General features: G+C 47.5%; 3 protein-coding genes across 3 annotated transcripts; 1 reads left to right on the forward strand and 2 right to left on the reverse strand.

Moving 5' to 3' along the window:
* Positions 1-2,046: 2,046 nt before the first annotated feature.
* TRIVIDRAFT_118746 (uncharacterized protein) lies at positions 2,047-3,327 on the reverse strand (the record flags this gene model as incomplete). Its single annotated transcript, XM_014098541.1, has 2 exons — positions 2,047-2,514; positions 2,788-3,327. Coding segments are annotated over 2 exons (1,008 nt in total), but the record flags the coding sequence as incomplete, so codon positions are not given.
* Positions 3,328-3,953: 626 nt separating this feature from the next.
* Positions 3,954-8,414, forward strand: TRIVIDRAFT_231280 (uncharacterized protein; the record flags this gene model as incomplete). Its single annotated transcript, XM_014098542.1, has 8 exons — positions 3,954-4,815; positions 4,896-5,121; positions 5,188-5,247; positions 5,297-5,587; positions 5,641-5,869; positions 5,968-5,997; positions 6,050-6,191; positions 6,242-8,414. The coding sequence occupies 8 exons, from the start codon at positions 4,322-4,324 to the stop codon at positions 8,412-8,414; spliced, it is 3,645 nt and encodes a 1,214-aa protein (XP_013954017.1).
* A 1,258-nt stretch (positions 8,415-9,672) lies between these two features.
* TRIVIDRAFT_171764 (uncharacterized protein) lies at positions 9,673-13,329 on the reverse strand (the record flags this gene model as incomplete). The annotated part of the gene is made up of 5 exons (XM_014098543.1): positions 9,673-10,472; positions 10,572-11,412; positions 11,465-12,290; positions 12,312-12,569; positions 12,648-13,329. 5 exons carry the CDS (start codon positions 13,327-13,329, stop codon positions 9,690-9,692), a joined length of 3,390 nt encoding a protein of 1,129 aa, XP_013954018.1.
* Between the last annotated feature and the right edge of the window lie 628 nt (positions 13,330-13,957).

Below are 13,957 nucleotides of genomic sequence, written 5' to 3' on the forward strand. Positions count from 1 at the left end.
GACGTTGACATATTCCTTGAGGGCGGCGTCTAATTGCCAGGCTGGTCTTATAGTAATTGTACCCTGTCTCGATAAATATTGGACTGCTAAATGAGCTGCTTACGTACATTCATTCATATAATGGGTGATAGTACGGTATTTCGACCAATACATGAGACCCACCTTTTCGTTGGTGCGGGGGCAGCGCTATTTGATCGATTTTTCTATATTTTTCCGACCATCGTGCGGTCACTGTAGCTAGATGCCTGCTTAAACTATTATCAGCGGGCAAGTTTCGTCGAATCATACTATTAATTAGGTTATGATGTAACGCGGCAGGTAACAGAGGAAGTATCTGTCGGTAATAAAAACAGCCTGTTATGGAGGTTCGGTGGGGAGAGAAACTTACGTTAATAAAGCGGACACTCATTTCGGTTGCTACTGTAGCCTGCTGACAAAGGAAAGTACTGGTAGCAGAAGGTCGCACTGTCGTGATGGGGCTGTGGGGCTAGCGTGTTTTCTATCTACCTCTGGATACTTGATAGTACCTCGAACGCTATGGTGCTCACTAATGATCCTTATTGCATCACATTAATTTAGTCCCATTTTGGACATTAGCAAAATTACAGGTACTTTTAGGTAATCTCAAGTATCTCCGCAAACCATATTTTATAGAGTAGTACACCGGAAGCAACATTTGCACAGAACAATGTACAGTCCTTGCCATTAAAGGTGTCGCAGCTGTCCAATATTAGTATTTCTGCGCACGGACCATATGTGTGGCGCACTGTGGCTTGTCACCGTGCGAGGGTACGTACCTCGAACTGGAGAGGCTTAACAAAAGCCAGAAACGGCTCGAGGGGCGCCAGGCAGTAAGGCAACACTTTCAATGTCAAACCTGGCCCCCAGATTCCCAAACGGCAACTTTCTGCTTGCTGTCCATTTTCTGGCAAAGCCACAACAGGCTCTACCTCATCGCGACCATGACATCACGCCTCAGTCTCTCCCAATACAATCAGATCGATGCCATGATCAAAAGTGGCTTGTTGACTAACGAGATAGTTAAATCTGTTCGCTGCTGTGACCGCCGTACAGTTCAACGACGACGATTGAAGCTACAAGGCCTTCCACCGAAGGAAGCGTCAGCGACCCCATCAAACCCTTTGATCCGTGTCGGCCGAAGTAGTTACATTACACCATACATGCAAGAGATACTACGTAAGAAGCTGCTATTGCAGCCAGATATGTTCCAATGTGAAATGACCGCGTTCCTATATGACAAGACCGGAATAGAGGTGTCGCTCTCTACCATGAGTCGGACCCTTAGGGCCATGGGGTGGTCCCGGAAAACCTGTCGTCGTATAGCGCAGCAACAAGATAAACAGCTGCGAAATTTCTATTTACGTAAGGTTTCACAATATGACGCCAAACAGCTGGTCTTTATTGATGAGTCCGGCTGTGATAAGAAGGCTGGGCAACGGCGTATGGGTTGGTCCCCGCGAGGGTCAACTCCTGTGAAGGTAAACGAACTGAACCGTGACACGAGATATCAGATTCTTCCGGCGTATACTATGGAGGGCATCCTCTTAGCCCGTGTGTATACGGGATCAACAGATGCTGAATGGTTTGAGGACTTTATTAAGCAGCTATTACACCACTGTGGCAAGTGGCCAGAGCCTAACTCTGTCCTCGTCATGGATAATGCTTCATGGCATAATCAGGAAAGACTGCAACAGTTATGCGCAGATGCAGGGGTAAAGTTACTCTTTCTACCGCCCTACTCGCCAGATTTTAATCCTATTGAAGAATTTTTCTCAGAACTAAAGGCATACATCAAAAGGCACTGGAATCAACATTTAGGTCTTATTAAAGGAGACTTCAGAGCGTTCTTAAAAATGTGTGTTAGGATTGTTGGCTCCCGACGATCAAGCGCTAGAGGTCATTTCCGCCATGCTGGATTATCTGTGGAGGAACCTCACGAATAAACAGTCCATACATCATAAAATAGCCTATATATAAAGAAAGAAGAAAGAAAGTACACGTACGCTATTATATAGTCCCGTTATTCACCTTATCCACCCACTTCTTGACATCACGAACCCAGGATTCCGCAATACCCGGCAAAATACCCGCATTGACAAAAATTTCAACACATTGTTGCTGGCACATGTACATATACTTGAGATCGAGCCCTTGTTGAAATGTGAACGCGACTGCCTTTCGAATGCTCGCTTTCCAGATATCACTGCTAACCCGAGCACAGTGAAATATACCATACAGTTCTATTGCGTCATCTCTCGGTTCAGGAATGTCCCACTCATCCACGTCAATGTCCTTTGGTGGCCCTGTAAGGGCTACGGCTGACGCTTGATTGGAGGGACCAGGTAAGACATTGGTAATGTGGATCGGATAGCTATCTATAAACGAGTCTCTTCGTTTTCGTTTCTTGCTGCTTTCCTTCCGTTGCTCATTAAGGCGGTCCTTTTTGTAAATCATGTCACGGATGAATTGTGGCACATCCTTCTGGTCCTCAAACTTGTTACCTTCTTCGGAATACGTGACCAGCTCTTGCATAATGTCGCCGTCTGCAGGAAAATGCTTGTTACCTCGCTCCGGATCACGAAAGCACTGCGTTCCGGAGCATGGGGGACCATCGCATTGCATAATAGCATAAACTTTGGACCAATGATTGGGCCGGCCAGCAGCCTCATCTTCTGCTTGCTCAGCTTCTAGTTCTGCGTGTTGTCTTCCCGTGGCTCCTCCTCTTCGTCGGGTACTTGAGCGGGTGCTCGTTGATGCCGATGGAACCGAAGGCTTATAAACAAATACTACCTTTATATGCAATTTCCTCCCTCCACGGAACAGAGGGCTCCAAATTTGCAGCTGCTTCTCGACCTCCTTCCAGTTTATATCAAAATCGGGGTAAGATTTCGAAAAATTAGTTTCGGCTCGGTCCGAGACAGATATGACGAAGTTAGCCTCTTCAGGTTCGTAGCATTTAGTGGCTGGGGTCTTCTTCTTGAGGCGGTCCTCAAGCTTTTTCTTCCAAGACTTGTCCCAGTACGCACCAGGCGCCAGCACAAGATCTTGCTCGAGTTCTGGATTGTACATGAGCTTCATTAGCCTTTTTCCTGTATTTAAGCGTAAATCCCACTCGATAGAGTAATGGATGCATGTAGGTGGAAATTCATCATATAGCAGGTCTTCGTCCCAGTCGCTCAACTGGAGCAGCGGAAGTGATGGACTATGAGATCGCTGCTGACTCTGGCCAATCGGGCTCGCACTGCTACTCTCAAGCCTAGGGGTCTGAAAATCAAGCTCGACATCATAATATAAGGCTGGATCGTAGTATGCATCCTCCATGGTGGCGTGCCTATCAAAGGAGGCAAGAGGCAAATGCGACTCGAATCATCCCAGGAACGCCAGCCAGGACGCCAGCGGCCCTAAGCAAACACAATGTACCTTAGTGTTCCATAGTATTCCATGTCATTCTATAGAAGCTCGTGCCGACCATTTTTCCGCACAAAGGAAGGGTGGCTCCAGTCACGTGCGAAACGCTCTGTAGTTTCACTTCATTCGCTAAAAAAAAAAAACATTAGCACGGTAAAGTTAAAAGATACAAAGCCGCGACTAACAGCCCATTTCATCTGAGCCCGCACTTACACTTCAAAATCAAGACGCACATCGGTAGAACCGGTAAAGTTCCATTTACGAGTTCCATCTCATTCTACAGCATTACAGAAGAAGAGGACAAGCTTAGCGCGATCATTTGAGTATCACAAACATCATGAACTAGTCTATTTTTGGACTTGTGTAGCTGTGTGCTAGTGTGTGGGTAATGCACATGCTTGTCAGCCTAAGCAATCAAATGATGCCTTAGAAATGAGGTTTAAGAAATCTCGTTGTCTGGGCTTCCACAAAGTGCACCCACCTTTGTGGATCGCATCATCTTATTGATACTATGTAATATATGAAATCAAGGGGTAAAAGAACGCTAGGAACGGGCCGTTCTATATCGGAGTTGTATCTCCCCACTAACAAGCTGATCATCCGCTCCATAGCTTTTTACTACGCATTAGTCACTCTTGTGCCTCTTTTCTCGTCGATGTTCTACTTAGGCCTTACTCTAGCCATCATTGGTTGCGCTAATTTCAGCCACACGAAGCAGCCTGGCGCCTTATTGCTTTCTCCCACTTCTCGTAGTTTCTTCTCACCCCCTTTTCTCGTCGATTATCATCCCATTCTCTACCTGCTTAACATGCCATAGGCGCCGCATTGACTGATAGCGGAGTCCGCGAACACAAGTAAGATTACGAAAGGTCCATAATTTAGACATTACAGGATGCCAGCCACGAAACGCCGGAAGATGAGCCACCATCCGCCCCACGAGGACGTGGCAACGCCGAACGCTGTCGATGCATTTCGGAATTCATCCAACACCCAAGCACCTGTAACTGCTACCTCTCGATTACGAAGCGACTCTACTCAGGCGGTTACTAGGCAAAAGAACCTTGTTTTTCGCGTTACTGGCCTCCTCGCCTCGCAGACGAACGATGCGCTGGTGGATTTTATCCGCAAAGACCTGTTAAAGGGTGAAGAACAGTCACAGTTAAAAGTCACCGCAAGCATCGTGCCATCTTGCTCCAACAATGGGCAGGAGAGGGTTGCGTTAGTAGAGTTTGGCGGTAGAGTTCCTGATTTCTTGTCCGCGCTAGTTGCGAACCCTCTGGAAGACTGGCAGGTTGAGATGGGTAATGTGGATATTAATTTTGACCAACATTTTTTTGGGTTTACACAGCTCTACACCCCCAAAGCAGACAAGCCAGTTACCGCAGAGTATGTAACATTTCGTTGATGGTGCAACCTGCTCTTGTTGTTCCTGTGCGCAGCCCTAATGCTAATCCACTGGGTCGCAGTATAATCGCTATCACCGGTCTCGATGGACATGCATATGGCTCATGGAGGGGTAAGGGAAACCTTGGGCGGATGTGGTTGCGCCATTTTCTGTCTCAAGACCTGCCCTACTGTCGCACGATGACCTATGGCTACAACTCGAAGCTCTCAACCCGTGGGATCGACACCATTATGGACTATAGCCGGGGGCTAATGGAGGCACTCAAGAAAATCAGGAACACAGAGGAGGTAAGCTCTATTATAACATGCTGTCACAAGAGCACAAATATGAGGCTAATAATTGCACCGCTCTAGCTAAGGCAGCGACCACTCTTCTTCATCGCGCATAGCTTTGGCGGTATTATACTTGCTCACGTAGGTTATCCGTTGTAACTCACATGTAAAAAGCTTAATAGCAGTATAGTGCCTTGTAAAGGCGGTCCAAACGAACGAAGACGATCATCCCACGATTGCAACGCTCCACAAGGCTACATACGGGATGCTTCTCTTTGGGATTCCACATAAGGGGCTAGTGGTAAATGATATCGAAAAGATGCTGGCTAGTCAAGATAACCACCCGCGGAGCGCGCTGCTTCAGCAGATCAGAGTCAAGTCCGACTTGCTAGAGAATCAGCTGGCCGATTTCAAGAATCTGGTCCGAGACCGGAAGATTGTAAGCTTCTACGAAACAGGGCAGACTAGGCAGCTTCAATTTGTAAGATAATATGGTATACATAGCACCTTGGAGATGGCTGACACTAGTAATAGGACAGCGACAGCCAACGCTGGGAAAGAACTGGTGACTTCATTACCAAGGTGGACAACGACTCGGCTCTTCTTCAACTCCCAGACTTTATGGAGGACAAGATCCCCCTAGACTCGGATCATTCAATGATGGTGAAGTTTGGTAATAGAAATGATATAGGGTACACCAGTGCGCTGCATAAGCTTCAACAGTTTGAGCAGGAGGCTTCTAACGTGGTGAAGGCTCGCTTTTGTAAGTAGCTTAAGTGCTTCTCGCCGGTTCTATGTAAATCGAAGAAGGTCTTTATTCAATCATCCTTGTGCTTGATTTTAGCTAATACCAACTTGTAGCGCGAGTCCAACGGACTTCGACCGTGAAGTGTAGGTTTGGCCGCCCTCAGCAATATCTACGAGCTACTAACCAAAAGTCTAGATTTTGTGCCCTACACAAGTAATCCAGACTTTGTAGGACGCTCAGAAATCCTTAAAATATTAAAGGACCAGCTGGGGCATACGCAACAGGCGAGTAGCACATCTCAAGCAAGAGCATCATTGTATGGCTTAGGCGGGACTGGGTACGTTATCACAAACCCTCTGGTTTATATCGTATGCTAACAGGGGATAGTAAAACGCAAATCGCATTGGAATATGTATTCCAGCTACAAAAGACACACCCTACGGTTTCCGTTTTCTGGATTCATGCTAGTAGTGCCGCCCGATTTCGCCAAGCGTTCGCATCTATCGCACAAGAGTACGACATCCCTGGCCACGCAGAACCTAAGGCTGATATGCCACTATTATTGAAAGGTTGGCTGGAGGAGAAGGACCACGGAGAGTGGCTCATGGTCATTGACAACGCAGATGACATGCAGCTTTTCTCTGGCCAGCCTGCAGATACTGCTACAAGCCCCAGCAAGGCGAAAGATGAGAAGAATCTGGCTCGATACTTGCCCGAATGTGCCCACGGTACAATTCTCATCACGACCAGGAACAAGCAGGTGGGAGTTAGGATGACCAAAGGACAGCAGCCGATAGAAGTGCTTCGAATGAATGAGGAGGAGTCAGCACAACTCCTCCGTGCGAAGCTCAAAGACATCAGCACAACCATTACTGAATTGTCAACGCTTTCTTCTCAATTAGAACACCTGCCGCTAGCGTTAGCTCAGGCTGCTGCGTTCATTCAAGAAACGAGCATAACAGTGCACAAGTACCTTCAACTACTAAGCAATAGCGACAAGAACATCGTGCACCTGCTGAGCAGGGAATTCGAGACAGTGGGGCGAGACACAGAAGCTCCCCAGGCAGTGGCGCAAACATGGATGCTTTCGTTCCAGCTGATCGAGCGGCAGCAAGTCTTAGCCAGCGAACTCCTCTCCTTCATGAGTATGCTCGATCGACAAGATATCCCGACTCAGTTTATATCGCATTATGCCGAGCGAGCAGGGAACGGGGTCCCGCGAGGCGAAATAGAGCTTACAGAAGCGCTGGGTATCCTCAAGGCCTTCTCGTTCGTGACGGAGGAGATTAGTGGCAGCTTCGATATGCATCGGCTCGTACAGTTGGTGACGCGCAAGTGGCTTACGAGCCGGGGCACGAGTGGTCGATTCGGCACGGAAGCACTGATGACGGTGTCGGAAATGTATCCGTTTGGCAAATACGAAACCCGAACAAAATGTGCCGCATACCTATCACATGCAAACGCTGTGCTACAATTAGATGGGTCGAAATCAAGAGATGAGAACGAAGCAAAGGCATCTCTTCTCCACCGTATTGCTGGATACTTTTACTTTGAGGGCAAATGGAGTCATGCAGAGATGTTCAATATAGAGGCAGGAGAGATACGAAGAGACTTATTAGGACATGATCATCCACATACACTGACCAGCATGGCCAACCTTGCATCAACATACAGGGACCAGGGCCGATGGAAGGAGGCCGAGGATCTAGAAGTACAAGTGATAGAGATAAGCAAGACGAAGCTGGGCGCAGATCATCCAGATACACTGACCAGCATAGGCAACCTTGCATTAACATTTTGGAACCAGGGCCGATGGAAGGAGGCCGAGGATCTAAATATGCAAGTGATGGAGACTCGCAAGACGAAGCTGGGTGCAGATCATCCAGATACACTGACCAGCATGGCCAACCTTGCATCAACATACAGGGACCAGGGCCGATGGAAGGAGGCCGAGGATCTAGAAGTACAAGTGATAGAGATAAGCAAGACGAAGCTGGGCGCAGATCATCCAGATACACTGACCAGCATGGCTAACCTTGCATCAACATTTTGGAACCAGGGCCGATGGAAGGAGGCCGAGGATCTAAATATGCAAGTGATAGAGATAAGCAAGACGAAGCTGGGCGCAGATCATCCACATACACTGGCCAGCATGGCCAACCTTGCATTAACATATGGGAACCAGGGCCGATGGAAGGAGGCCGAGGATCTAAATATGCAAGTGATAGAGATAAGCAAGACGAAGCTGGGCGCAGATCATCCACATACACTGGCCAGCATGGCCAACATTGCATCAACATTTTGGAACCAGGGCCGATGGAAGGAGGCCGAGGATCTAGAAGTACAAGTGATGGAGACTCGCAAGACGAAGCTGGGTGCAGATCATCCAGATACACTAACCAGCATAAACAATCTGGCTATCACTTGGAAAAGCCAAGGTCGACATAATGATGCCCTAGCTTTGATGAAGACCTGTGCTCAAACTCGACATCATGTCCTAGGTCCGAGGCATCCTTATACGATCTCGTCTCAGTCAATGGTAGAGAAGTGGAGAATTTAGGTTGTATTTTATATAGCTATAAGTCTTGCATTTATACCGCCGCCTTAGTCAACCCCCTATGCAGCACTACAAGAGTATAATTCTGCTAGTCTTATTCACCTGATGCTCTTATTTGGGTGGGAGTTATTTATAGTCTTATGGTGGGAGGAATTGCCATCGCTTGAATAGGTAGATCATATTAATCGATCACACGGTTAAGCTTCATCAGGTTAATTACGTGTTATATCACGTGGTAGAATTTTCTGGAAGAAATAGAGTATCCTCTGGCTCATTCTCTTAACAGTGTTTTCCTCCTTGGACACTTTTGGCTACTCTATGTAAACTCTAGAATGAATGTGAACGACTCTACAACTAGATGCGAATCCGGCTTCCTCGTGTACGAACACAAAGTATAATAAATTCCCGGTGCACGGACCATGTTACAGTGTCCATGTCTCATCATACAAACTGTAGACTTCTCAATTGCATATCACTATCGGATATATGTTTTACCGGTAATTCAATAGCAAATGTCTGCCTAGCAGTCACTCACTACGCATTAAGGTATCACACAGTAGGTAAATATTTCACAGAAGTATTATTCCTAGCTACTAGCTGCTAATATGCTTTGTTGTTGCTAGGACCAGAGTAGCCTATCATATAATTCGCAAATCTATGGAAAGATTGCTTTCCATCGAATTAGATCGGGATTGTATGAAAAGCAAGAGCGCCGCTGGAGAGAGTTAATATCACTTACGTCGAATGCCGTCGCCGATCATGATGGTCTGTCGGAGGATGGGGCCATTTAAGATATCACGAAGGGCAATGCCGCTGGACTGGATGGTTGAGCGGCCCATCACTATAGGTTTCCAATATATATATCAGCACAAACGACGGCCCATCCGATAGGCCTCACTAAGACGGTGACCCCAGACCAAGAACTCGCCAATGCCGCTCCCAAGGTGATGGCGGCGGCTGCAGCTCCAGTTCCCGCGCCTAATGCTAGAGTGCCCATGAATTGCCCAGCGGCCGATGAGCCTTAGCCCGGCCCCGACCCCGACGCTACCGGTGCTGGTCTGGGTTATGTTAAGTGTGATAGGTCGGTTAGCAGACCTCATAATATGGGCCAGCTCGTTTGCGCGCTGCTCAAAGGAAATATGCATCATCTAATGTCTCCTAACTGTGCTCTTGCTCTAGTACCATGAGCCCGAGTTGGAGTCTTCCTTAAGCTTGCCCTTAACCGTGATCTTTGAGTCAGACGCTGATTCCAGCTTAGACTGATGGTAATTGCCATTCTTATTTGGATTCTAGTTGCTGCTGGGCTCCTGCTGCTAGCAGCTTCTCAACAATCTCTTGATGGCCGTTCCAAGCTGCTGCTTGGAGTGCAGTCCGTCCATTATATCCAGCAGCAGCAGCAGCATTAACATCGGCCCCTGCTGCTAGCAGCTTCTCAACAATCTCTTGATGGCCCTTCTCAGCTGCTGCTTGGAGTGCAGTCCGTCCATGACGGCCAGCAGCAGCAGCATTAATATCGGCTCCTGCTGCTAGCAGCTTCTCAACAATCTCTTGATGGCCCTTCTCAGCTGCTGCTTGGAGTGCAGTTCGTCCATGACGGCCAGCAGCAGCAGCGTTAATATCGGCTCCTGCTGCTAGCAGCTTCTCAACAATCTCTTGATGGCCCTTCCCAGCTGCTGCTTGGAGTGCAGTCTGTCTATCACCGTCAGCAGCATTAACATCGGCTCCTGCTGCTAACAGCTTCTCAACAATCTCTTGATGGCCATTCCCAGCTGCTGCTTGGAGTGCAGTCTGTCCAGAATCGCCAGCACCAGCAGCAGCATTAATATCGGCTCCTGCTGCTAGCAGCTTCTTAATAATCTCTTGGTGGCCCTTCTCAGCTGCTGCTTGGAGTGCAGTCCATCCATAATAGCTAGCAGCATTAATATCGGCTCCTGCTGCTAGCAGCTTCTCAACAATCTCTTGATGGCCGTTCCAAGCTGCTGCTTGGAGTGCAGTCCGTCCATAAAAGCCAGCAGCAGCAGCATTAACATCGGCTCCTGCTGCCAGCAGCTTCTCAACAATCTCTTGATGGCCTTTCCCAGCTGCTGCTTGGAGTGCAGTCTGTGTATTATCGCCAGAAGCAGCATTAACGTTCGCTCCGCATGCTAAAATTAGCTTAACGATGGCCTCATGTCCGTTCTGGGCAGCATACCACAGAGGCTCTCGTTTCCAACTATCTTCCACATTTGGGCTGTGTCCAAGTTCAAGGAGTATATCTGTGGCCTTGTTCACCCCAAAGAATCCCGCCAAGTGTAGTCCGGTCATTTTCTTTGGAATTGTTTGACTGTAATTTACATCCAATGAGTGTCCCTTAGTGGCCATCAGCGCTTGACTCGATGCCTCGACCTTAGCTTTACTCTCGAGAAACCTGATGACTTCTTGACTCGCTTCATCCTTAGGAGCATGGTGTCCCCAGTTGCATGCAGCATAACCGTAGAACGGAAATGATTGTAATCGCTCCTCAAATTTCTGGTCTGTTTCACAGAACCCAGTCTCAAAAGCGCTAAATGAGAGGTAGGCAACGCAAACTGTGGCAATCTCAGTCTGTGCAGTTGGAAACCAACGTTTCTGCGTCCGCTCGAAGTATTCCTGAGTTGTATAGTGGACTAGCCGTATGATCTTGCTTTCTTCGTCGATAGTGACTAGTCCAGCACATACCGAGACCATCTCTTCAATCTGGACTAGATTCTCTTCATCTAATTCAGTGTTATTTATTTCCACCGCAAGTGCATGTTGAAGCTCCTTTGTAGTAAGTGGTCTCTTTGCGCAAGTAATCCACTGTAGAACCAGCCATGCTAGCTCCTTGGAGTCTGAATCGTGACCCTCGATCCTCTGTACAGCCTCTTCGTAAGCACAATCGTATGCTTTCTCTCCGGTGGGGAGGTTCGCCAATGTATTTTTGATTTTTTTTAGCGTTTTTTTAGTTCTGATAGTTTCGAAATGAAGCTGCGCGAGGAGGAACCTGTTCAAATGTTACATGCTAGTTTTTGTATAATAGCGACACAGAAACTTACATTCCCTCAACCACCCTTGTGATCTCTGTTTTAATCTCTTCGCAGTGTGTTTCTAAGAATTTCGAACCCAGCTGTACTATCTGGCTATCCAAATATCTTCGCACATCCTCATCATAAGCACGGATCTCAACCTCTTTGCTTCCCTTGAATTTTTCCCTAATCTCCGGGATAATCCTCGACGTCGCAAAGATATTTACTCCATTCCTCATTTGAAGGTTGGAAAGTTCTGAGATCAACCTCGCCCGGCAGCCACTGGATGCTTGGCATTCGTCAAGAGCGTCAACGATGATGAAGATTCTCGAATATATTATCGTCACAGACTGAAGAACTGTCAAGATTTCATCAAGGGAAGGCCGTGTTCGTTTAGCTTTATGGCGATTATAAAGTTTTTTAATGCTCTCAGGTAGCCAAGACTGGCTCTCAGCTAGCTGTTTCAACACGCTTGCTAATAAGTCGTAAATCTTCTGCTCTTCCTGCTTTTTGAAGTTGCAGTAGATGTAGGCGATGCCGGTCTTCGAGTCGTTATAGAACTTTGAGTAAAGGTAATCAACCACAATTGACGTTAGGATAGTCTTTCCTGCCCCAGGGATGCCTGGACAGAACAGTGTCTGACTGCTTGTAGTCAGCCAATCCTGGAACTCTCTTGACTTAAGGAACCAAATTCCGGTTTCTGGTTGCCGTCTGTTAAAGTTATCGCTTTGCTGCGGGCCGTAGTCGGTTCGTGTGAGCCAACCGAGGATTTCAATATCATCCTTTCCATCCAGCTTGGACCTAATGTGTGTAACATCATTACGAACTATATTTATTATTAGAGGTATTCTATTGGCTTAACTGGGGAATGACTAACATTCTTTAATTATGTCTCTCACTGGGCGCTCTCCGTTAACGTCGCTTGGCTGAACATATTGAAGCAGCTCCTTTGCAAACGCTGCAGCTACCGCCGCAGCATGTTCCTGCCAATCTTTGTCCTTTTGCGAGTCGGCATAGTCGCAAATGCCCCGGATGACGATGCATGGGAAATTATTCATCAGTCCTGCCGCTTCCATTTCGACGCACAATACCTTCCCGTCATAACGCTGGTCAAGGTTATCACGAAACTTGGCGTCTTTGATCACTTGGTTACCCGACGCAATCAAACCGTAATGCACCCGTATATCTCTTTGCTTCCTCTGGTCTGCATCACCTGTAGCTGTCCCATCTATCTGTTCGGCTTTACATTCTAAAGGGTTGCTAGGGTTCTGGGAACCGCGACCGTTGTGAGAAGTGTGTGATTTAGACAGAGGGTCTATCCGTGACTCAGACCAAAGGTATTTTGGCACCAGTCTCGGCCATTTCTGTTTCAGTTCGTCTAGATACTCTGGTATCTTGGACCCGCTCAACTCATTTTCTGTCTTTAGTTTCGTTAAAGCTGTGCGGAGTGGGGTAGGTGGGTTGTTCAACGATCCGATCTCCTTGAATTTGCCGCCTTCCTCCGCCTTGCCGAAGTCCCATTGAACTACCCCACCATACTGGTCTGTAGGTGTGCTGACCACTACATCGCCAAGTCGAACCTTAGGGGGAATACCTCCGCCGATACCAACCATTAAGCCGAACTTGATAGATGGAAAAGTGGAGATCATCCAGGTCGCGATAGTCGCTGCTAAGTTAGCACCGATCTCACCTTCCGGCAGGCAGGCTATAACGATGTTATGTTTGCCGATCGACCCCAAGGTGTATGCATTTGGGTCATTTGGCGGCTTCGGAAGACAGACATGTCTATCGTCGAGCATAGCCGTCGCCGCGGTCTGCTCTTTGGATAGAGCGCAGACCCATCCCACAGTGTATTCATCATGAGTTCTGGTCTTGGTAGCTGTTTGGGCAGCCATTGCGAGAATCCGCGGCGTTTTCGCGTTGTTGTTAGCGCCTTCTAATACAAAATAGCAAGACTCAATCTCGGGGGAGGGCGTGATGTTTTGCGGGGTTATGGTGAGATTGGCACACGTGATAGATAGAGTTCGCACGTGATGGAGCCGCTAGTTTTGGATAAATATTTTTACCGAACTTATGAGTGCTAGACTTATTGGCCTCTAGCGGGGCAACGTGGCCCGTTTTAAATTGTGGTTCTGTGAATTCTAGATATGCTGGTGCTTGGTAGAATATGAACCGGACCACCTATCACATCGAAACCAGTTTCGGATCACTCTTGACGTTTCTAGGAGGAAAATAGCAATGTTTAATTCTGTATAGAGTCGGTGGCTTGTGTGCGGGGTCATGAATCTCAAAGCATTTCCACGAAAGGAAAAAAGTCAGCGCATCTTTCGGATTAACTATTTACCGAGACTAGCACGAAAAAATAAGTAAAGTAGACACTGGGGTCCATTTGTACTGTGCACTGTGGAGGCCGCTAGGTTAATTATGGACCCTTTGGCGCAACGTTAGGTACTTCTAGATACTTGTTAGAAAGTTGACACATGGCCAAAATGGGTGATGACACGAGCCAGTTCTGGCTTATTT

The sequence above is a fragment of the Trichoderma virens genome, assembly GCF_000170995.1.
Source record: "Trichoderma virens Gv29-8 chromosome Unknown TRIVIscaffold_82, whole genome shotgun sequence".
Lineage (NCBI taxonomy): Eukaryota > Fungi > Ascomycota > Sordariomycetes > Hypocreales > Hypocreaceae > Trichoderma > Trichoderma virens.